The sequence below is a fragment of the Trachemys scripta genome, chromosome 7 (assembly GCF_013100865.1).
Source record: "Trachemys scripta elegans isolate TJP31775 chromosome 7, CAS_Tse_1.0, whole genome shotgun sequence".
Taxonomy (NCBI): domain Eukaryota; kingdom Metazoa; phylum Chordata; order Testudines; family Emydidae; genus Trachemys; species Trachemys scripta.
Genome location: NC_048304.1, coordinates 37,438,488 through 37,462,404, shown reverse-complemented (window position 1 = coordinate 37,462,404; position 23,917 = coordinate 37,438,488). Strand labels below are relative to the sequence as shown.

The window sequence follows — 23,917 nt, the reverse complement described above, 5'->3', positions numbered from 1 at the left end:
TAGTTAGGGCACTAGTTTAGGATTTGGGAGACCAGGATTCAGATCCCAGACTTCCTGTGTGATCTTAGGCATGTCATGTAGTCTCACTGTGCCCAGGGCTGACTCCAGCTTTTTTGCTGCCCCAAGTGGCGGGAAAAAAAAGAGAGAAAAAAGAAAAACCCGATTGAGCTGCCGCCGAAGAGGAAGAGAGGGAGTGAAGGACCTGCCGCCGAAGACTGAAGCCCGCAGCCAGCAGCCAGCCCCTGCTGCACCCCATGCCTGCACACCGCACCCCCTGCCCACAGCGGCAGCCAGCCCCTGCTGCATCCCTTGCCCGCACCAGCCCCGCACGCCCTGCCCTGCCTGCAGCCAGCTCCTGCTGCATCCCCTGCCCGCACCAGCCCCGCACCCCCTGCCCTGCCCACAGCCAGCCAGTCTCCAGCCAGCCCCTCACCCGCAGCCAGCCCCTGCTGCACTCCCTGCCTGGCCTCCAGCCCAGCACCCCCTGCCCTGACTGCAGCCAGCCCCTGTCTGGAGCGAGCCCGTCTCCAGCCAGCCCCGTGCCCTGCCCACAGCCAGCCCCGCACCCCCTGCCCTGTCTCTAGCCAGACCCTACCTCCAGTCAGCCCCTGCCCTGCCTCCAACCAGCAATGTAGGTAATATATAATTTTGTTACTATTCATATAATTATGGAAAGTAATAATACATAGAAGAAATGAAAGTTTTTTGTTTTGTTTTGGGTTTTTTTTTGTGTTTTTTTTCTTTTAGTCATCCTTGCCGGGGCCCTGCCGAAAATGTTCGAATTGGGCTCCGCACTTCCTAAAGCCGGCCCTGGTGCTTACCCTCTGAACAGGGGTGAATTTCACCCTAATGAGAACTTCTCTTGCAGTGTTATGATTTTTTTATTTTTGGAGTGCTTGAGGTTGAATACAATTTTAAAATATAGTAAACAATGGCAGAAGGCGTTTATGGCATTAAGAAATAAATGGAAATGTGTGGTGTAAGAGGTTAAAGAATGCTGTTGGTTTTTATACTCACTATAACATTTATGCAAAGGTATAAATTAGAGGTGGGACAAAATTAAGACCCATTTATTAGAACTCTGGAGAAAATAGAATTTGGATTCATACTAACTCTGGCTGAGCTTTTGCAAAAACTACTAGGAGAAATAGGGCCGTACTCTGCTCTGTTACATTGATGTCTATAGGGATTAACTCCAATGAAGTTATTCAGGGTTTAGAACAGTGAAAACTAGCAGAAGTTGGCCCATAACAGGTCTGTTTCTGCAATCATGTCCTATCTGTAAAACTGCTGTTCAGTCTTTTCAGATCCTTTAATTTCTTGTTGGGGACATTCTGACAAGTCCACTGCTAGTTATGGCCACACAACCTTGCAAAATCTGTTGGCTAGTATAAAATGTTTCCGGTAGAGTACTGAATACTTCCAGATACTTTACTGGAAAATAGCCCTTTTAGGGAGAGAGAGAGGAGTATAGTTTTACTCCAGCTATTTATTTTTGCAACAGTAGTAAAAATATGGAGGTACAATGTAGCATTTATTATGATAGTACTGTAATTTTACAAGGAACTGAAAGAACACTGCCACTTACTGGTAAAGTTAAAACTTACTCAAATGCCTGAAGTAAGGTACAAAGTGAATATTGCAAATGAAGAAGATAGTGTATGTGACCAGTAATTGCAGTGCTTTCTTAATTCAAGCAGTGTTTTAGTGGAGAATAGTGAATAAGTGTCACCGTTGTTTTTTTGTCACAAACTTTGTTTTTCTGACCCTGGTCAAAAGGTAATCTACACCTGTTGTTTTAATTTACAGCACTTATATTGTCTACTACAAAACATGACTGCAGTCATACAACTTTTAGTATGATATAGCAAACAGGAACGCATATAATTTCCTATGTGATAGTGCTCAAGAAAGTTAGCTAGTTGCATAGTGCAAAATTTTAAAACTCCCAGAAAACTCTCATACAAGTCTTTTCCTTCTTGTGACATGTTAATGTCTCGTAAGAGATATATGAAAGGGATGATCCTTTTCTCAGACACATCAGAGTTCTACTGTTAGTTTTCAAATATTGCAGGAAGGCATGTCCGGTATATAGAGGGAGAACTGAAGCTTGGACCCAAAGATTTTCTATTTATGGATTTGTTTTCACTGCATTGCATGCTTGTTTTTAATGTAACAATTTGTCCTCTTCAGAATTGTTCTGTTCTTGATCAGGGCTGTCACCAATGTAGAAGTAATTTTCGGCTACCTCCCGGTAGACAGTGATATACTTGGAAGCTTTCCTTGTCTGTGGTATCACAAATCTTTCTGTGAATTCACTTTTACTCATTGGCTGCTTACCTTGTGCAGCCAAAACACAGTTAATAAATGCCAGTGCATAGGTATAACAGTTGTGGTAGTGTTCATCATACCTGTGAAACAGATAACCAGGTTAATGAGACAAGCTAGTTCTTTAAATAGTATATGTAAATTGGAGATAATATTTTATTGGCTGAGATAAAGAACCATACACCTTCCAAAAATGCTAAAATTCTCTTAATGCTAGAACTTAAATGCACCTGTAATAATGACTCTCCCTCTGATGCTCTCAGATGCTGGAAAATTGTGGGCATAAAAAAAAGTACAGATTCTAAGCTCTAGCACAGTGTTTCTCAGATGTGGCCACCAGGGGATTTTTGTGCAGCCACATCCTCCTCGGTTTGGACTGCCAGTAGGGGTTAGGCCCTGTCCCGCTCTGGAGCCACAAACGCTGGAGGATTAGGCAGGCAGTGGGGCTCAGGCTTCAGACTTGGGGTGGTGGGTGGCAGGCTCCAGATGTGTGGCGGCGGGCTCCATCCCCTGGCCCCAGGCTTTGAGCCCTGGCCCCACGCTCACCCCCCCCCTCCACTTCCCCCTCAGCCCGCTGCCTCCTCTGGCCCTGGTCTCCGGCCGTGCAGCAGTGGGCTTTGACCCCCACCCACAGGATTTTGGACTACACCCATGGGGCCACGCGATCCAGCCCCAGCCGTGCAGCAATGACTGCTGGCCCCAAGCTCCCCCCCGCCCCCAACACACACACATTGCCCCTGGCCCCTACTTTGTTCTTTGGTCCCAGTGCATGGCTGCTGGGCTCCAGTCCCCAGACTCACACCCCCGCCCCAGTCACCCCTGGCCCTGAGCTGCCTCCCTACCCACCTCTCCATCCAGGGCTTTGTCCCCCAGCTTGCCAGGGCTGAGTAAGTCTGTTGTGAAAAGTGATATTTGTATGTTTGTTACTATCACTTTTCACTTCCTCCCTGCTAGCTAGCAAGTCTGCTGCTGTGAAAAGTGATAAAATACAAATAGCACTTTTCACAGAAACAGACTTACTAGCTAGCAAGTCTTAAAAAAACAAGTAACCAAAAAAGCAAAAGAAACAACAACAAAAAGGGACAAGAACGCTCAAAGCACATTATTTGTTTCTATTCTATTTAGGTCTAGTAAAGAACAAAAAAAACTGTACATTATTTTTATTGAGTCTGCAAAAAAAAACCTACATAAATAAATTACAATGATTTTGGACATGTATATGTGCATATATTTGTTTTTCCTAAAGTTAATTAAGTATTTTAGGAAAAATTATCAGAGCTGCCACCAGCAATAGTAGGTGGCCGCACTCAGAGGCCATCAAAAATTTTCTTGTGAGAACCCCTGCTTTAGCGTATGCAATAACAAATTCCAATGTTTAAAATAAAAAGATGGTTAGCTTTTACCAAGTTAGCTGTCCCCTTGTTAATTGCTGTACTATTATCCTGTTCAGAAAGCTGTCACCTGCAGCAGCGATGTGAATTATGCCACGACACACATCTTTCACTGTGGTATTTTTTTGGAAGCATAGTTTAAACCAATTAAATGCTATTATTACTATGTTGATCTAGGGGCATATACTCTGCCTGGCAAACTCCTGTTGGCAATAATAAATTGCGCATGTATCTCAAGGGCAGAAATGCCTTTAAGTAACTAATTGAAATGGCGTTAAGAACATTTTAAAGACAGATTAACATTTTTTATATGTTTTTTTCCCCATTTTTAACCAGAATATTGTTCTTCAAGTTGGACTGTCCTATGGAACCACCTAAGCCAAAAGTAGGCTGCAATTATCTCTGTCTTTTCATCTTGGTAATGTTTCTCAACCTCTCCTATAAGTTAATAGTATGTATCCTAAGAATTTTTACAGCAATACTAGTCAACTTGAATATATCTTCTCTCTTCCTCCTCCTCCTGCACAGCCCTAGTCTTCTTACTGCCCCTTCCTCCCTCTCTCCCACGCTTACTACTGCACTGCCCTTCTGTAAACCCCTGCACAGACCTACTGCTCTGTCCCCTACCTGATTCTATGCCCTTTCCATAACCACCTCCCATTCCTACAGAAATCTTGCTTCTCTTAGTCCTTTGACCCTCCCGCTCTTGCCTCCTGTATAGCTGTCACTTCTGTTCCATATATTACACAGTATATATCTCCTGGCAAGGGGACCTATGAATGCACAAGACTTGCTTGTTACCCCTGGGTATTTACAAGATGCTTTTGCAACATCCAGTCTTCTGCAGACTTGTAGCATGGAGGACTGAGTCTAGTTCAAAGTATCCTCCTATTTCTCTTCAAAGCTCTTTTGCTTTGGTGCATGATGTATTTATAGTGACCTCTGACTTCTGGTTTGCTAAGCATGTTATTGCCTGAATATACTTGCTTCACCATAGCTTATTGTTTTAGTTAAGTAATTATAAGCAAATATGCTGCACTGCACAACAGCTGGGAAATCCCAGTGCAATTTTCTCACTAGTCCTAGTCCAAATCTAAAATGTTTGGATGCCTAAAGTTAGTCTGCTTGTGCCCAACCCAGCAAAGCACATACTTAAGTGTTTTTGCTGAAACAAGGTCATAATGGGGCATAACATTGTAACAAAAAATAGGTTTCCTTGCTGTTTATTGAAGACAACTTGGGGGATTTTAGTTTGCCATTGTATTTATAACAAATGACCCTTTAACACATTCCTCACTATCAAACGTGTTCAGGGCCATCCTTAAGATTTATGGGGCCCTATGCAGTATTATTAAACTGGTGCCCCTATGCCCAACAGCAGCCCAGCTCGCATGTGTATTTTAGATAAGGGTGGTCTTTTGAAGGATTTATTTAAAACTATATGTCTGAAGATCCAAGCATTTAAGGCTAAAGATGAATACTCAGATTGTGCATCTAAAAATCTATGCAAGGATTTTTTAGAGATGTGATTTTATAATCTTCAGCAACACACTAATGAAATGTTTTTAAAGCAAATTTTAAACTAAGGTCCTGTAGACTAACATGTTCTGAGTAAATATTACAGTAATGCACAACTGTTTTTGTCAGTAAATTTAGAAACTGACAGTATATACCTGGAGGTTGGCAAATACCTGTTAAAGGGCTTCATTACCACTTGAATGGCTCTTTAACAGTTTCAATGTTGTGTTAATAGGTCTGGCAGGCTGGAAGGCTTTTTCACTTTTAAGTACTAGATCCCCTCTGGAGGAAGACTCACAAGGCTGCAGCAGCCAGCTGCAGTGGGAGCCTGCAGGAAGGGTCAGAACATGGATAGGAAGAGGCGGAAGGGTGGACTCTTTCAATAAAAATCAAGGTATAGTTTAGTGTCCACACTCAGATAACTGAATTTAAATTAAAAGAGAGAATTAGGTATTTTATAGCCTCCGCTACATTCCTAGGCAATAAACAAAGTGTGTGGGCTCTCTTAAAACACAACACGTGAGTCTTTTCCCCCAAATGTTTTATAACCTTTAATTTAGAAGCAAAGCTGAGACAACATGGCTTACTTTAAAAACTGAGTTCAGACAGTGATTTATTCTTTTCCTAAGGAGCTGCTCCCAGTGAAATCACAAATATTCCTTGGAATACATTTTTACTCTTCATTTGCTGCCTCTACTTACTTTCCAGAGATCAAGTAATGATCCCAGTAGAGACCACTCCTGGGATCTCTGTATCTGATTTGTAATTTGGAAGCATGACTGATTTCCTTTCAGGTCTTGGGAAAGGACATATTTTTTTTCATGCTGAAGCACAAGATCATTCACATAGTTTGTGTCTTAACACATTATAGTCATCTAAGCTTTCCTGTTTGAGAATGAACTAAATTCTCAGGATATAAAATTATAATGGCTAAAAATCACACACTGTCTTTAGAATCATGCAGAAAGTAACGAGAGAGAAACCAAAACTGTAAATGTATATTATCTGTCTCAGACAAAACCAGTGGTTTACAGTTACTGCAGTAGGGGGAACACAAAATCTGGATCAGCAGAAAATACACTTAGTCATCACAGGACTGGTCTGTATAACAAAAAGGTAGAATGTGACTTCTATACCAGGGGTAGGCAACCTATGGCACGCATGCCGAAGGCAGCACGCGAGCTGATTTTTCAGTGGCACTCACACTGCCTGAGTCCTGGCCACCGGTTGGGGGGGGGCTCTGCATTTTAATTTAATTTTAAATGAAGCTTCTTAAACATTTTAAAAACCTTTTTACTTTACATACAACAATAGTTTAGTTATATATTATAGACTTATAGAAAGAGACCTTTTAAAAACATTAAAATGTATTATTGGCACGTGAAACCTTAAATTAGAGTGAATAAGTGAAGACTCGGCACACCACTTCTGAAAGGTTGCCGACCCCTGTTCTATAGCTACTTTCAAAGGTTATGCAGATTTTAGAATGATTTAAAATGAAGGTCTTTACTTTAAGTTATAGTTAGTTCAAGAAAAACAACATTTTTGTCAGCAAGTGAATTAATTTGCTTAAGCAAAGTCTTGAAATGGAGCTGATGTGCCTGTCAGTCATTTTGGAAGCAAATTAAAGAACTGGAATTAGATCTAGTTGGCCCAATGCTTGCTGAAGTTCAAAATGCAGTCATAAAACGAATTCACTACAAAACTTAACTTCATGACCAATTTTTTAAAAATTTGAATCTGCATAGTTTTGGTTAGTGATCTGAAAAATCTGTATAAAATTTCTATTCTTTTAGAATATCTAGAAAGCTCAATATGCCACTGTTTAGAGTGGGTGTACATGGACAGAGTGTGACTGTAGGCATACTTAAGAGTAGTAGGTCACTTACTTTTGTGAGTAAGCTGTCTGAATTAAATATTCTTGCTATCAAAAAGGCTTGTAGAAAAAAGTGTAAATACCTAACCCTCTCTCCACCATCATTTTGTTTGACATCAAATTACTTTTAAGAAGAAACACTTATGGGTGGGAATTTAAAAAGTGTCAGAGTAATTGGAAGTCAATGGGACTCATTTTTTGAAGTCACTTAGGGTATGTCTTCACTACTGGCCGGATCGGCGGGCAGCGATCGATCCAGCGGGGATCGATTTATTGCGTCTAGTCTAGATGTGATAAATTAATCCCTGAGCGCTCTCCCATCAACACCTGTACCCCAGCTCGGCGAGAGGCGCAGGCAGAGTCGACGGGGGAGTGGCAGCAGTCGACTCACCATAGTGAAGACACCATGGTAAGTAGATCTAAGTACGTAGACTTCAGCTACGTTATTCACTAACTAATGTACTTAGATCGAATTTCTCCCCCTCCTTCCCCCCCGACCCCCCAGTGTAGACCAGGCCTTAGTTGCTTTTGAAAATTTAACTTGAAATCGAATCCTTTTGATTTCAGCTAAAAAGACAAGGAAGACTCAAAAACAAATGTTGAAATACATCACTACATCAGCCAAACATACAGTGGTTAAAATTGGGCTTGGTCGACAAAGTACCAAGTGCCCTCCCATTGACTTCAGCATTTCACACAATTGGGCCCAAATAGGATATTTAGTAAATTCACTTTTTAAAATGACAGGTTTCAGAGTAACAGCCATGTTAGTCTGTATCCGCAAAAAGAAGAACAGGAGTACTTGTGGCACCTTAGAGACTAACAAATTTATTAGAGCATAAGCTTTCGTGGACTACGAGCTTATGCTCCAATAAATTTGTTAGTCTCTAAGGTGCCACAAGTACTCCTGTTCTACTTTTTAAAATGAACATTTAGAGTATTAGCCTTCTCCTTTGAAGCCGTAAGTTTGCCCATATGCCTGGGGAGGTGACATGCATGTTCCAGCCTGACCACGTCACTGATAATGCTGTTGTCAGCCATCAGCCTCAATGGAAGTTAAAAAGAGATTGAAGCATTCTATGCTGAACATGATGGTTTTGTTCAAAGTCTGCTGACATCTTTCGCTAGTTAATTAGCAAAAGAACAACATTGCAAACTAGCTGGAACTGCTGGAGATAAGCCTGATAGTATATTTTTTCCATTTCTGACTATTGACATGAAGTACATCATCTGGAAGTACACTGTGGATGAAAGCCTGACCCCACTGAAGTCAATAGCAAAACTCCCATAGACTTCAGTAAGGTCAGGATTTCATCCTGTAGATCAAAAGGTAGGTAGAGGGTTGAATCCCATAACCAGTGATTCTTTGACTACAGAACTGGGAAAAGTCGGTGATTCTTTTTCCACAACCAGCCATACATTCTTCAGGAGCCATGACTTGGTGATGAGAATGTTATCAGTAGTGCACAAACTCACATTGCTAAAGAATTGACCTTAAAATGCTTTAGAGGTTCTGCATTCCATCAGGGTTGTCTGTTACTTCAATAATTACCTCAAAATATCCTTTTCTGTTAACAAAGGTGTCAATTTTCAAGTGGTGGTTTTGTAGGAAGGGGTTATTCAGACTGGCTCCTGTATGACTGGGTAAATCAATCTCAGCTGTGAACCACAAGTTTAGCAGAATCCAAAGCTAAATATCCCAGTTCATCATCCTTTAATAATTACTATTCTAGTACATCTATCTGCTGAACTACATACCTGTGAAAAAACCAGGCCTCTCCAGTAGAGAATTCTTCTAGGTACTTATCCCATTGTTTAAGCAGTCCATACATGTCTGGCTGCACTAGTGGGATACTAATGCATTGCTCCCACCCAAGTTCAACTCTATGAATGCCTGTTTCATTGTAATTATACACCAATCCTGAAAACATAAGCAGCAGATTGTCAGCAAGGGAGGAGAATCAGAAATAAAAGTCCACTGTTATAAGATGAGACAGCTAGTTACAACAATATTGCTTTCCCTAATGGCATTATTCATGACAATACAGAAATTACTACAGCCTGCAGATCACTGTTTTTCCCCTTAAAACATCATATTCTTCTTCGAGTGATTGTTCATGTCCATTCCAAGCAGGTGTGTGTGTGCCGCGTGCACGCCAGCCGGAAGATTTTCCCCTAGCAGTGTCTTTAGGGTCAGCCTTGGCAACCCCTGGAGTGGTGCCTCCACGGCACCCTATATAGGGGCCCGCCGACCCTCCACCCCCTCAGTTCCTTCTTACCGCTGGTGACAGCTAGCTGGAACTTTGCTCGCTCTTGCAGCAAGCATAGCAGTGTCCTGTTTAAGTGTATATAGTTTAGTTTAGAGTTAGTGTTAGTTACAGATAGTTAATAGTTGTTGGGGGGCTTCCCCCAACGTACTCGTCGCCCCGCTGGGGCATGCCTGGGTCCCCAGGGTTTAAACTCTGCAAGGACTGCGAGAAGTTTATGACGAAGAGTGACCCGCACTCTTCCTGCTTAAGGTGCCTCGGGGAGAGCCACCAAAGAGACCAGTGCAGTATCTGCAGGGGATTCCGTCCCAGGACTCTTAAGGTCAGAGAGCAGAGACTCAAAGTGCTCCTGATGGAGGCAGCCTTACGGCCACACTCGGACCCTGAGCCTGCCGATCCGGCGCCCAGTGCCTCATCCTCGGTGCGCAGTGCCCCGGCACCGCTAACAAGACAGGAGGCCCAGTCTAAGACCTCTAAGTCCCGGCACCGGAGAGAATCGGGACATAGAAAGTCGGCCTCCGTAAGGCACTGATCACCATATCCAGTGCCCGCGAAGAAAAGGTGGCCGGTGAGGGGCTGATCATCCCACCAGGACCTTAAAAGGCCAGCAGCGTCCACGAGTGCGGTGGGACAAGCCGTGCCACAACTGCATCCTCCCACGGTTCCGTCAAATCTGGCCCGGTGGGGGTGCGGTCGAGTCCGGACCGGTCGAGATCTCTGGACCTCAGCGAGGATGTGTCTTCCATCGACGTTGGAGGCGGCCTCTTACTTATTAAGCCTCCCGGTGCCGGCCTCCCTGCACCGGTGGAAAGAGCCGCCGAACACTGCCCGACCCCCGATCCAATCAAGGGGCAAGCCGGCTATGATGTTGCCCCAGTCCCCACCCCGTGCCACTCCAGTGGCACCGGCACAGAGAGAGCATTCCCCAGCCTCACGGCAAGGGCCCGCATACTCGACAACCAGCCCCGGCTTGGGACCTCAATTTGGTCCTCTCCGCTCTCACAGAGCCCCCCTTCGAGCCCCTGGCTACGTGCTCTCTCTCTCTCATATAAGGTCACATTCCTAGTGGCTATCACCTCGGCCAGGAGGGTGTCGGAACTCAGAGCACTGACGTCCGAGCCTCCATACACCATTTTCCAAAGACAAAGTCCAACTCAGGCCGCACCTGGCATTCCTTCCTAAGGTGGTCTCCCAATTCCACATGGGTCAGGACATTTTTCTCCCCGTGTTCTATCCTAAGCCACACTCATCCAATGCGGAGTGTAGGCTTAATTCCCTGGACGTTCGCAGGGCACTGGCATTTTATATTGAACAAACCAAGTCGTTCAGGAAGTCAACCCAACTCTTTGTAGCTGTGGCAGACAGGATGAAGGGGCTCCCTGTCTCTTCACAGTGTATCTCCGCATGGATCACAGCTTGCATCCGCGAATGCTACAATCAGGCCACGGTGCCTGCCCCACCAATTACGGCCTACTCCACAAGGGCACAGGCCTCTTCCACGGCGTTCCTGGCTCAGGTCCCAACACAGGAAATATGCAGAGCTGCCACATGGTCCTCAATCCACACATTCACATTGCACTATGCCATCACGCACCAGGCCAGAGACTATGTAGCCTTCGGCCGTGCAGTGCTCCAATCCGCAGTAAACTCCGATCCCACCGGCTAAACTCAGGCTTGTGAGTCACCTGCTTGGAATGGACATGAACAATCACTCGAAGAAGAAAAAACGGTTACTCACCTTTTTGTAACTGTTGTTCTTCGAGATGTGTTGTTCATGTCCATTCCAATACCCACCCTCCTGCCCCTCTGTCGGAGTGCCAGCAAGAAGGAACTGAGGGAGTGGAGGGTCAGCAGGCACCCTATATAGGGCGCCGTGGAGGCGCCACTCCAGGGGTTGCCAAGGCCGACCCTACGGACGCTGCTAGGGGAAAATCTTCCGGCTGGCATGCACGCGGCGCGCACATACCTTCTTGGAATGGACATGAACAACACATCTCGAAGAACAACAGTTACAAAAAGGTGAGTAACTGTTTTTATGACATGTCTAATCTTGATCATGAAATAGTTCATATTTGTACTGTAATTTCACTTTGCATTGGTTAAAAAGTCAGTGGAAAAATAAATTTGATCCAAAACTTAGATTTTGAAAAATAACCTTTTGCAAAACCTAAAGGACAAAGTTTTTTTTAAACTCCAGATGAAACAGATTTTCTTTTAAAATAAATAATTGTTCCTCTGCCATGTTTGCAACCCTAATATGGCAGCATGGTGCTAGTACATTAGAACCTGAAAACGAAATAATCCAGAAAGAGACTATAAATTAAAATAAAACTGACATCTATTTTCATTGTCCAAGATGAGAAAAAATGCAAAAAGTAAACAGCACTGACACTGATAAATTAGATTTTTAAAATTCTATAATTTTAATAATCAGAGGGATTATTATAGCATGTAGGCAAGGATTTCTTTTAAAAATATTTTTAATCTGACAGTTGTCCCCTTAAAATTAGTATGTGCTTAAAAATCAGCAAAAACAGTTCCGCATACTTAATCTCATTAAAAGGCCATAGTACAGTGGGCTGCCTAGTTGTTAGTTCTTTGTGCTAGAGATGGACAAACTGGGGCTGTGCTTGGTTTTGAATGTGGGTTCCATTTTTGTCCATACTTCCAAAATGTGTGGGGTCTGGGGAGGATAATGATAAATGGTTCTGGTTTGGGGTAGTCTCTGCTCTGCACTGCAATGTCAAGACAGAATCCTGGATTCAAATTCTCAGTCTTGGTGAAATCCTAACGCCATTAAAGTCAATGGTAAAACTTCCATTAACTTCAGTAGGGCCAGGATTTCATTGCAGGTCTCTTGTAGTAAAGGGGATGATGATTTTTAACAGCAAGCCTCATGTGTCACTACAGCAATTCAGAATTTACTGGCTCGGAAATGAGTGCCATTCAGCCCTCAGCCAGTAAGACTACTTTAGCCCCAAATGTTGGGTCCGGGCGGATAGAGAGGAGTAAAGCCAAATATTAAATATACAGTGCACATCCTAGTAAGGTACTGGAGATACATTAGAGATACACAACATTTTTTAAAAGAAAATAAATTAATTGCAACGCCCGTATTACCATTAGTATTGGATATTCCGACATGGAGATCAGAGCTTCCATCATACTCTCTGAAAGAAAAATGGGAATGGTTTCATGACTGAAAATATGTTATTTCTTGTAAGTATCGCTTGGCTTTAGATCTGGTATGCAAACATTTCTACCACTTTCCCCTTCTGGCCTATTAAAAATAACCTGAAAAGGTTCTTTTCTCTTTTGGTATTTTGGATTCCCAACTAAAACCAGGATGTGGACAAACACATGGAAATGAACAAACACCACCATGAAAATCTTAGACAAATGTTTTCATTCCCAGAAAAGGTTCAGGTTTTGTACAAAGGGTTTATTTTATCCAAACAAATTCACTCATCTCTGATTGGGACAAAACAGGATGGACTGATTTAAATAATAGTCATTTAAATCGCCAATTTTAATCATGATTTAAATCAACAAGCAGGAAGCTTTTATGTAATCAATTTTAATCTTGATTTGCATCTATTCTTTTTAGCTATTTTCCTAACGAAAGGTTGATTCTCGTTGGTTGGTGTAATTCAATAGAGCAGAACCTCAGAGTTACAAAATGACTGGTCAACCACACACCTGGAAGTATGCAATCAGGCAACAAAGACTAAACAAAAAAGCAAGTATTGTGTTAAACTACTTTTTAAAAAGGGGAAAGTTTAAAAAAGATTTGACAAAGGTAAGGAAACTGATTCTGTGCTTGTTTCATTTAAATTAAGATGGTTAAAACAGCATTTTTCTTTTGAATAGTAACATTTCAAAGCTGTATTAAGTCAATGTTCAGTTGTAAACTTTTGAAAGAACAACCATAATATTTTGTTCAGTTACAAACATTTCAGTTATGAACAACCTCCATTCCCGAGGTGTTCGTAACTCTGAGGTTCTACTGTACTACTTTTTGCTAACCAGAAAGTACATTGTATCTATATACATCTATTTAAGCAATTATATAGCTTGCCATACATTTATTCAGCTTCTTAATTTTTACATGTTTATTATGTTATAAAATTGTGAATAATGCATTTCTTATTTACTAGATAATATTTTACTTGTGATTTGTGTCAGGCTGCATTTGGATAGAAATTCAAATTAAAAATGAACAAAAACAGCATTTTAAATTTGTTTTTAATAGTTGTTTAAATAGTTAAGTATCTAGCATATTTAAGGTAGTTTTATTTAAGAAATAAAGTGATTTATTAAACAAAAGAAATATATTTGTAGTTAGTGAACTGAACTGATCGCTTCTGGCCACCATGTCTTTTAAGATTTTTAGAACTAGTAGGTGAGTGGCAGATACTACCAATTTGGTTGACTTAATGTACCCTCCCTACACACATGCACGCCATTTGAAAGCTTAATATGTCTACTTTAAGATGAGGTATGTTGTGGAGCGGTCAAGTGATGCTATTATCATAGATTTGGGATAAACAGTGGCATCAACATATTTAAATGACATTCATTTGTGTTAGTTTCATAACTCTCTGTATTATTTCAAGTCATAAAATTGGATTTTTTTTTGTGACCTCAAAGCATCGCAATTTAAAGGGTAAAACAAAATATAATAATACATTTGCACAGGTATCATTGAAATGTAATAGTGCTGGTGACATTTCTAATCAACATCATTATCATCATCTTGTTCATCATTATGATCTCTGTTAAATGCGCATGGGTTACCACAGACTATTGCCTGGGCATGTACAAAGTTCTGTGCAGGGAAGATTGTTCTGACTACAGACAGTTGATTTTTCTCAAATATTTTTCCATGGCTCGTTGGTTCAGAGTGTGTTCTAGGTTTTTCTAATACTGCACACTGCATAAGAGACTCTGATTGATTGTCCATGGAGAGTAAGTGACTTTTTTTTCCCCATGCTTCAGTGATATTTTTTGTGATGCTTCACTATCTGCAGACTGTTGTTGAAATACCACTCTAGCCATTGAATGGAAGGTATTCTTCCCATCAGTTATCTCTATGTTGATGTCTATATTATCATCTCCTTCGCGAATGAGATTTCCACCAGCATGAAGTGATATAATTCAATTTAGAATGAACACACCTGCCTGTAGTCTGTTTTTGCAGAAATAGTAATTGATGCAGAATCCATTAAGGTGTAGTATGCGAATTAAATTGTGAGACTTGAGTAAGGCTGCGGTTTAGTCACAGGTATTTTTAGTAAAAGTCATGGACAGGTCAGAGCAGTAAACAAAAATTCACGGCCCGTGACCTGTCCATGACTTGTACTATATGCCCCTGACTAAATCTTGGGTGCTGTGGGGCAGAGGGTGGCCCAGGGGTGTCGCAGGTGCTCTGGGGGGGACGGCGGGCAGCGGCGCATAGCCAAGGACCCCCTCAGTTGCTAGGAGGTGAGGGGTTGGCAGGATTGGCAGGTTCCCTACCTGGCTCTGCGCGGCTCCCCGGAAGCAGCAACATGTCCCTCAGCTCCTAGGCAGAGGCAGGGCCAGGGGATCTCTGCGCACTGCCCCCACCCTGAGTGCTGGCTCTGTAGTTCTCATTGGCTGGGAACCATGGCCAATAGGAGCTGTAGGGGCGGCGCTTGCGGGCGGAGGCAGTGCACAGAGCTGGCTGGCCACACCTCAGCCTAGAACAGAGCCAAGGGACATGTTGCTGCTTCCTGGGAACCCCCAAAGGTAAGTGCCACCCAGAGCCCTCACCCGTGCCCCAAGCCCTTGCCCCAGCACTGGTGGCCTGAGACTGCCCCAGCAGTGGCCGATGCGGCTGGTCCATGGGCTGCCCAAGCTGCTCAGGTGGCCCCCGGCCAACCACATCGGCTGCTGCAGAAGTCACAGAGATCCCGGAAAAATCAGAGAATCCAAGACTTCCGTGACAGACTCGCAGTCTTACTTATGAGCAGTGGTGTGAGAATTTTGGAACAGTGAAATACCATGCACTCTGCAATTGAGAGGCACCTTCTTTGAATGTCTTCTGAAGGAAGATAGAATGAGTATCTATCAACCAAAGGACAAACTCCTGCACCAATGGGCACAAAAGCTGTAAACTACAATTACCTGTAGTAACAATTACCTGTAAACTACAATTACCTGATCACTGTAAACTATAATTACCTGGCTTTAAGTAATATTCTGAGGCTTTCATTTTGGCTATTTCAGCCCAAAGGATTGAAGTGGCATTATTCAAAACCACTTGTTAATTTGAAAGCTGTTCATCAAGCCCACTCGGAAGAACAAGAACCATAAAACAGTTGGATGATTTAAGTTCCTGCTTCAGATTACTAGCAACTTGAATAGTGTCAGCTAATATTATTCCATTGTCTAGAACAATGGTTGATTTGCTTTGTCCGTGCTTTGCATGGAATGAAATTGCAGAACCAGAGTGTTTTTTTGAATCTGTCATGTAATTTGCTACTGGAATAGCTTGCAGTTTCTACATCTGAGGGAAGTAGAGCTTGATAGCTAGGACAGGAGAAGAGCCTTCTTGTTGTACATAGACAATGATCTTCTCTCTTCAATCAGCTGATAAAATGAAAAATCATAAGGGGACTGTATTGTTGCAGAGAAACTAGATGGTTTTGCTTTAAGATTCATTTTACTCACATAGGAAAAAAGGCAGGTAGTGATAAACCGCATCTTAGAAATAGTCTTCCACAGATAATCTGTGCAAACATGTCATCAATTACTCTTTGAAGTGCTGAATTCCTTAGAGTGGTTGCTTCCTCAAATATTTCTATTTTATGAAGTTGCTTGTCTTTTCTGTGTGTTTTTCTCAAGTGAACAATACAACAGGACTAATCACTGGAGGATGTGTTTTCTCTGGTGGCTATAGAAGCAGGTTGAACATGATGTTCTCCGATCAGATTCAGAGTTTTCTTTTCTAGATTCAATACAACTCTGACATGTGCCAAATTCCACTTGCTTATGTATTTCTGAAAGCAAGCCCTGCGATAGAGTATGGGTGGCCTATCATCTAAACTAGAAAACTTATCCAGTAGTTTCCAGTACAGTTCATCTCTCTTGGCTTCTGCTGCCAGCATCACAGAATACTGTCCAACAGTGGTGGCTTTTGACAGTTTTGCATTCTTTTGATTTTTCTTAACAAATAACACATTTTACAAAGTTTGTGAAGAGTCTTTTTCTCTTTGATGGATGTTTTAAGGGGTTTGTATTCTTTGTGTCTTCATGTATTATAACTTCCTAGTAGAGGTAAAATTCCCAAAGTATATTGCCAGCATTACCACCACCACCATTTTTAATTTTGTACAAGTATACAAACTTATGTTAAAGTAGATCTATATGTTAGTATCAAAATTGCCATTTTTGTTTACTGAACATTTTGATTGAATCTCAGTAGGAAGCTGCATATTGTCATCTAATACTTAAATGTCACTGAATTAAAAAGCTAGTTTCTAGAATATTTCAAAGGTTAGTACTGCATGCATAGGCAGTTACATATTAAAACAGTCTATCAGGCAGACTAGCAGCTACATTGTAAGTACAAAAGCTAACAAATGAAGAAGCATTATAGTAGGAACTCCTATATATTTATATCTACCCACTATGCAGTATAAACTATGGGCATACAATCTACTCCAACTGTGCACAACCTTCATTGTGAGACTAATCTGGTCAGCAAATTTCAACTGAAAATATAGAAAACTATTGTAATAATTTGTAAGCTACTTTGACAAGAACATGCAATGTGAAAACATTTCATATGAGTATACTGAAAATGTTGATATTCACCATTTTTGCCACATGCTAAACAGCTTCATCATTTCTAAAAAAAAAATCTTGCCCATGCAAAACCAATAAAAATCTTGTAATCCATTTTTGTTTGGTAGCGTTGACCAATAACATTAAGGTGTTGAAATTAACTTAAACAGTAAAAACTACAGTCAGTCATATTGCAGTGTTCCTGGAACAGTACAAAAATTATGCTATCATTTTTTATACTATTGTTTCATCTCGCCTACGGATGTATGGCACCCCTTGACAGCTTCAAATCATACCTCATCTAAACAAACATAAGCTTTCAAATTAAATATGATGTGGGTGTGTGTAGGGTAGATATACTAAACTCCCGAGATATGGCTCTTTTTGGAGAATTGCTGGATACCCACGAAAGCTTATGCCCAAATCAATCTGTTAGTCTTTAAGGTGCCACCAGACTCCTTGTTGTTTTTGCATGCCTATAGTAGATCTCATCCTCTCTGACCTTGTTTTTATTCATAGAGTGGAGAGGAAAACAAACTTTCTTATTTTTTCAACTCCCAGTTGGTTTTTCAACTTCGAATGATCTAGTCCAGTAGTGGAAACCTGCGGTCCACATGCAGCCCATCAGGATAATCTGATTGCGGTTTGCGAGACGTTTTGCTGACATTGACCATCCGCAGGCATGACCCCCCGCAGCTGCCATTGGCCGGGGCCATGCCTGCAGATGGTCAACATAAAGCATCTCGTGGCCCACAATCAGATTACCCTGATGGGCCGCAAGTGGCCTGCGGGTTGCCCACCAGAGCTCTAGCCAGTGCAAGGAACTAGTTGAATAAACTAGAATGAAGAAAACATTTTCATAGATTCATAGATTATAGGACTGGAAGGGACCTCGAGAGGTCATCGAGTCCAGTCCCCTGCCCGCATGGCAGGACCAAATACTGTCTAGACCATCCCTGATAGACATTTATCTAACCTACTCTTAAATATCTCCAGAGACGGAGATTCCACAACCTCCCTAGGCAATTTGTTCCAGTGTTTAACCACCCTGACAGTTAGGAACTTTTTCCTAATGTCCAACCTAGACCTCCCTTGCTGCAGTTTAAACCCATTGTTCCTGGTTCTATCCTTAGAGGCTAAGGTGAACAAGTTCTCTCCCTCCTCCTCATGACACCCTTTTAGATACCTGAAAACTGCTATCATGTCCCCTCTCAGTCTTCTCTTTTCCAAACTAAACAAACCCAGTTCTTTCAGCCTTCCTTCATAGGTCATGTTCTCAAGACCTTTAATCATTCTTGTTGCTCTTCTTTGGACCCTTTCCAATTTCTCGACATCTTTTTTAAAATGCGGTGCCCAGAACTGGACACAATACTCCAGCTGAGGCCTAACCAGAGCAGAGTAGAGCGGAAGAATGACTTCTCGTGTCTTGCTCACAACACACCTGTTAATGCATCCCAGAATCATGTTTGCTTTTTTTGCAACAGCATCACACTGTTGACTCATATTTAGCTTGTGGTCCACTATAACCCCTAGATCCCTTTCTGCCGTACTCCTTCCTAGACAGTCTTTTCCCATTCTGTATGTGTGAAATTGATTTTTCCTTCCTAAGTGGAGCACTTTGCATTTGTCTTTATTAAACTTCATCCTGTTTAACACAGACCATTTCTCCAATTTGTCCAGATCATTTTGAATTATGACCCTGTCCTCCAAAGTAGTTGCAATCCCTCCCAGTTTGGTATCATCCGCAAACTTAATAAGCGTACTTTCTATGCCAATATCTAAGTCGTTGATGAAGATATTGAACAGAGCCGGTCCCAAAACAGACCCCTGCGGAACCCCACTCGTTACGCCTTTCCAGCAGGATTGGGAACCATTAATAACAACTCTCTGAGTACGGTTATCCAGCCAGTTATGCACCCACCTTATAGTAGCCCCATCTAATTTGTATTTGCCTAGTTTATCGATAAGAATATCATGCGAGACCGTATCAAATGCCTTACTAAAGTCTAGGTATACCACATCCACCGCTTCACCCTTATCCACAAGGCTCGTTATCCTATCAAAGAAAGCTATCAGATTAGTTTGACATGATTTGTTCTTCACAAATCCATGCTGGCTGTTCCCTATCACCTTACCACCTTCCAAGTGTTTGCAGATGATTTCCTTAATTACTTGCTCCATTATCTTCCCTGGCACAGAAGTTAAACTAACTGGTCTGTAGTTACCTGGGTTGTTTTTATTTCCCTTTTTATAGATGGGCACTATATTTGCCCTTTTCCAGTCTTCTGGAATCTCTCCCGTCTCCCATGACTTTCCAAAGATAATAGCTAGAGGCTCAGATACCTCCTCTATTAGCTCCTTGAGTATTCTAGGATGCATTTCATCAGGCCCGGGTGACTTGCAGGCATCTAACTTTTCTAAGTGATTTTTAACTTGTTCTTTTTTTATTTTATCCGCTAAACCTACCCCCTTCCCATTAGCATTCACTATGTTAGGCATTCCTTCAGACTTCTCGGTGAAGACCGAAACAAAGAAGTCATTAAGCATCTCTGCCATTTCCAAGTTTCCTGTTACTGTTTCTCCCTCTTCACTAAGCAGTGGACCTACCCTGTCTTTGGTCTTCCTCTTGCTTCTAATGTATTGATAAAAAGTCTTCTTGTTTCCTTTTATTCCCGTAGCTAGTTTGAGCTCATTTTGTGCCTTTGCCTTTCTAATCTTGCCCCTGCATTCCTGTGTTGTTTGCCTATATTCATCCTTTGTAATCTGTCCTAGTTTCCATTTTTTATATGACTCCTTTTTATTTTTTAGATCGTGCAAGATCTCGTGGTTAAGCCAAGGTGGTCTTTTGCCACATTTTCTATCTTTCCTAACCAGCGGAATAGCTTGCTTTTGGGCCCTTAATAGTGTCCCTTTGAAAAACTGCCAACTCTCCTCAGTTGTTTTTCCCCTCAGTCTTGATTCCCATGGGACTTTACCCATCAGCTCTCTGAGCTTCCCAAAATCTGCCTTCCTGAAATCCATTGTCTCTATTTTGCTGTTCTCCCTTCTACCCTTCCTTAGAATTGCAAACTCTATGATTTCATGATCACTTTCACCCAGGCTGCCTTCTACTTTCACATTCTCAACGAGTTCCTCCCTATTTGTTAAAATCAAGTCTAGAACAGCTTCCCCCCTAGTAGCTTTTTCAACCTTCTGAAATAAAAAGTTGTCCCCAATGCAGTCCAAGAATTTGTTGGATAGTCTGTGCCCCGCTGTGTTATTCTCCCAACATATATCCGGATAGTTGAAGTCCCCCATCACCACCAAATCTTGGGCTTTGGATGATTTTGTTAGTTGCTTGAAAAAAGCCTCATCCACTTCTTCCACCTGGTTAGGTGGCCTGTAGTAGACTCCTAGCAGGACATCTCCCTTGTTTTTTGCCCCTTTAAGCCTAACCCAGAGACTCTCAACACTTCCGTCTCCTATGTCCATCTCTACCTCAGTCCAAGTGTGTACATTTTTAATATATAAGGCAACACCTCCTCCCTTTTTCCCCTGTCTATCCTTCCTGAGCAAGCTGTACCCATCCACACCAACATTCCAATCATGTGTATTATCCCACCAAGTTTCAGTGATGCCAACAATGTCATAGTTGTATTTATTTATTAGCACTTCCAGTTCTTCAGAACTTTATCTGCAGAAGAGGCAACCGCTGTCAAAAAGCTGGTATTGCACTTCAGCAAACTGGTCCCAGGTACTTAACCAGTGACTTCCACCAGTTCTGTGCTTTGGCTTTCTTTAAAGCTTTGGCAGAAAACATGTAATGCCTGGTGTGTTGTTTTTAACTTAATTTGAATTATTTTAATAGATTGTAGCATGTTTAGGCCTTAAAAAAGGTTGTCATAATTTCAAGGAAGTTTATCTTTAAAAGAAAAATGTATTTAAATGAAAAATCCAGCAACAAGGGAGGGATGAGCAGAACAATAACTCCAGAATTGTAGTGTACATCACACTGCAGAGCCTTGGCGCACTCATAGATGAAAAATCAAGGCCCAGATTGCCTCTTTCTGACACTAAAACTGACGGAAGGAGGTTCTGGGAGAGGAACTTCATTCAATTTGACTTAATTGAAAACTCATTCTTTAAAAGTAGTAAACACTGGCATCTTTCCTCTAAGGGAGAAAACTGGTATACATGTATAACTCATTGTTTTACATATATAGAATCTTTCAACATCATCTTTAATTCTAGTGTCTGAACAAAATGTCATGTAATTTGCATAAGATTTTAAATCAGAACTCCCCTATGTAATCAATAATACAATATGGTCCAAGCAATCTTAAAAAAATAGAACAGCCATGTTCCTGTGTATATACATACACAGTGTGTTCAGTTTGATACATATTAGAAAAATTACCATGAAAGAGACAAATCCTGAGGATTTTACTCAGTTTCTACTCAGGCAAAACTCTCATTGAATTAACTGGGAGTTTCCCTGATCCTGCAAGGCCTTAATCAAGTAGGTTTTGCACACCTGAGTAGTTCCACTGGCTTTGGTGGAACTCTTTACTTGTAGGATCAGGTCACTGGAAGCAGTAAATACATTAACATAAGCAAATGCTATAAGCAAACATTTGGAAACACTTAATTTAGCAATGGTAACAAAACAAAATATCCATACCTAAGAAATGTTCCTGTAGTAGGTTTAAGTAAAAATGAACATTTCTGCCTATGCCCGTTGACAAATGGGCTAGGAATGCTGACAGGTGCATCTTCCAGTCTCCTGTAGTTTAGACTCTGCCCACAAACAGGGCACAGCTTGGGCACGTAGGAACAAAATATGTCCTTCTTACAATGGCTGAATTTGATTAAGCCTTTCTCTGAGTCCAAGGACTGCATTGTTTCAGCCAACTACTTGTGCAAATAGAGGGAAGCTTTCTGAAACTACCTTATTTTGCTGCCTACCACCGTCTCACCCAGAGCCCAGGAGGATCACTGGATTAGGAATGGATGTTATTCAGTGATGTCATTCAGAATGACAGCCCACTTAACCACTCAGTATTAAGATAACTAGTAACTGGAGACATAATGTTTGGACAACCTCTTAAAGAGCTAGTGTTCATTTTAATATTATACTACATTAAGAATTGGGTTGAGAGGTTTTTCAGTGAGATGATATACACAGTTTTGCTTTGGTTCAGTTCTTGATCGTCCCCTCTAGGGCCGTGTATCTGTAGGTTTTACAATTAGCAGTTTAGAATACAAAGTACATATACAACACAATGTTCTTCAACAGCGAAGAAAATACAGGCTAAACAAGCTCATGTGTTGCTTACAGGTATTAAAGCTGAATTGTGTTTGCATCATTTCCTCGGTGTAGCTTCTAAAAAAATGTTTTTTCTTTTTCTTTCTAATACCATTCTTAGCTCTATCTGTGCTGCTTTTCTAGTAATAAGCTAAACCTGTTATCTCTATTTTAGCTCTGAATTCTGTGTATGTATATGTAGTAATCTTCACTATCATACGGTTCATAAATTACAGGGTCAAACTTAACTGGTGTGACTCCACTCTCTCTAGTAGTTAACCCTTGCTCTGGGTTTCTCAATGCAGTCATTATCTTATTCCTTTTGACTTCCAGGTTGTGAGCTCTTCTAGGCAGGTACTGTATTCATTCTATGCCTTGTGTACAGCTAATTTCTATGTTGTTGCTTTATGAATAAATACCAGTAATAGCTGTTTCCTCACAATATGTAACAGAACTAATTCCAGTGACTGCTTTGTTTTCTACATAAGAACTTAATAAACAAGCTCTTTGATCACTTTGTTGCTCCTACATGAGCTTGCTGTAACCAATATCCAATATCCAAAGCCTGACACTGAGCTAAGCCACCTCTAGACAGAATTCTTTACTTCTAAATTCCAGACCATTCACAACTGCTTTAGGGGTTTTTTTATTATTATTATTCCTTGAACTGGATATTTCTTCACTACTGTAAAAATTGCAGGATATGAAGCCTGGCCTGAATTCTGTCCTGAGTGACACCCATACACCTCCTTTAAATTACAGTCACTAAACAAAATAGGCAGAATGAAATCTGGGGCATAGGTAGTGAGGACAGAACTTACACAGTTGTGTCCCTGAGGATAACCTGCAAAAGAAAAGGATACTGAGTTTATGACTTTTTTACTTTTTCCATAATGGAGTAAAAAGAGCCTGAAATAGGAGGGTTTTGTTATGGTTTTTCTTTAACCCTACGTCCTTTTTATATTAATCAGGTCCTGTTTAGCCTGAAAATCTCCAGCATGATAGAGAACTGGTGAAATGGCAACATCACAACGTTTTGATAAACTAAAGTTGAGCTACTTGGAAAGGATAGGATTTTTTGTCAGTAAGTTTTAAACTCCTGGTTTGTGCTATTTCCCCATTAACTCCAATGATTAGTGAATGTAAAGACCTCCCTACTTCACCTAGGGTTGCCAAATTTTCAGGATTGTCCAGGAATCTTCCAGAATTAGATTAATCTTTAATTAAAGATTGACCTGATGAAACTTTCAGGAATACATCCAACCAAAACTGGCAACCCCAAGGTGTGTGGTGCTCACAGAACATCATTAAGGTGTCCAGGAATTAATCCCCTAGCAACCTGGGGGGGGGGAGGGGGCTCGGGCTAGACATTGCTGATACCTCGAACAGGAAACCTTCCCCCTGGCCTCACTGTGCCTGCCACGGAGACCCGAGGGCACCACCT

General features: G+C 41.5%; 1 protein-coding gene across 1 annotated transcript; it reads right to left on the bottom strand.

The window, feature by feature from the left end:
• Positions 1-1,474: 1,474 nt before the first annotated feature.
• On the bottom strand, positions 1,475-23,013 carry MKRN2OS (MKRN2 opposite strand). Its single transcript, XM_034777281.1, has 4 exons — positions 21,850-23,013; positions 12,501-12,550; positions 8,872-9,034; positions 1,475-2,411 (listed from the first exon to the last, which is right to left on the bottom strand). The coding sequence occupies exons 1-4, from the start codon at positions 22,065-22,067 to the stop codon at positions 2,168-2,170; spliced, it is 675 nt and encodes a 224-aa protein (XP_034633172.1). The 5' UTR covers positions 22,068-23,013; the 3' UTR covers positions 1,475-2,167.
• Between the last annotated feature and the right edge of the window lie 904 nt (positions 23,014-23,917).

Excerpts from the sequence above, each read along its gene's own strand:
- MKRN2OS (XM_034777281.1), bottom strand. The coding sequence starts at position 22,067 with ATGCAGTCCTTGGACTCAGAGAAAGGCTTAATCAAATTCAGCCATTGT. Across the intron at positions 9,035-12,500 it reads CGGAATATCCAATACTAATG|GATTGGTGTATAATTACAAT; the intron begins GTAATACGGGCG and ends TTATGTTTTCAG. Across the intron at positions 2,412-8,871 it reads GAGGCCTGGTTTTTTCACAG|GTATGATGAACACTACCACA; the intron begins GTATGTAGTTCA and ends TCTGTTTCACAG.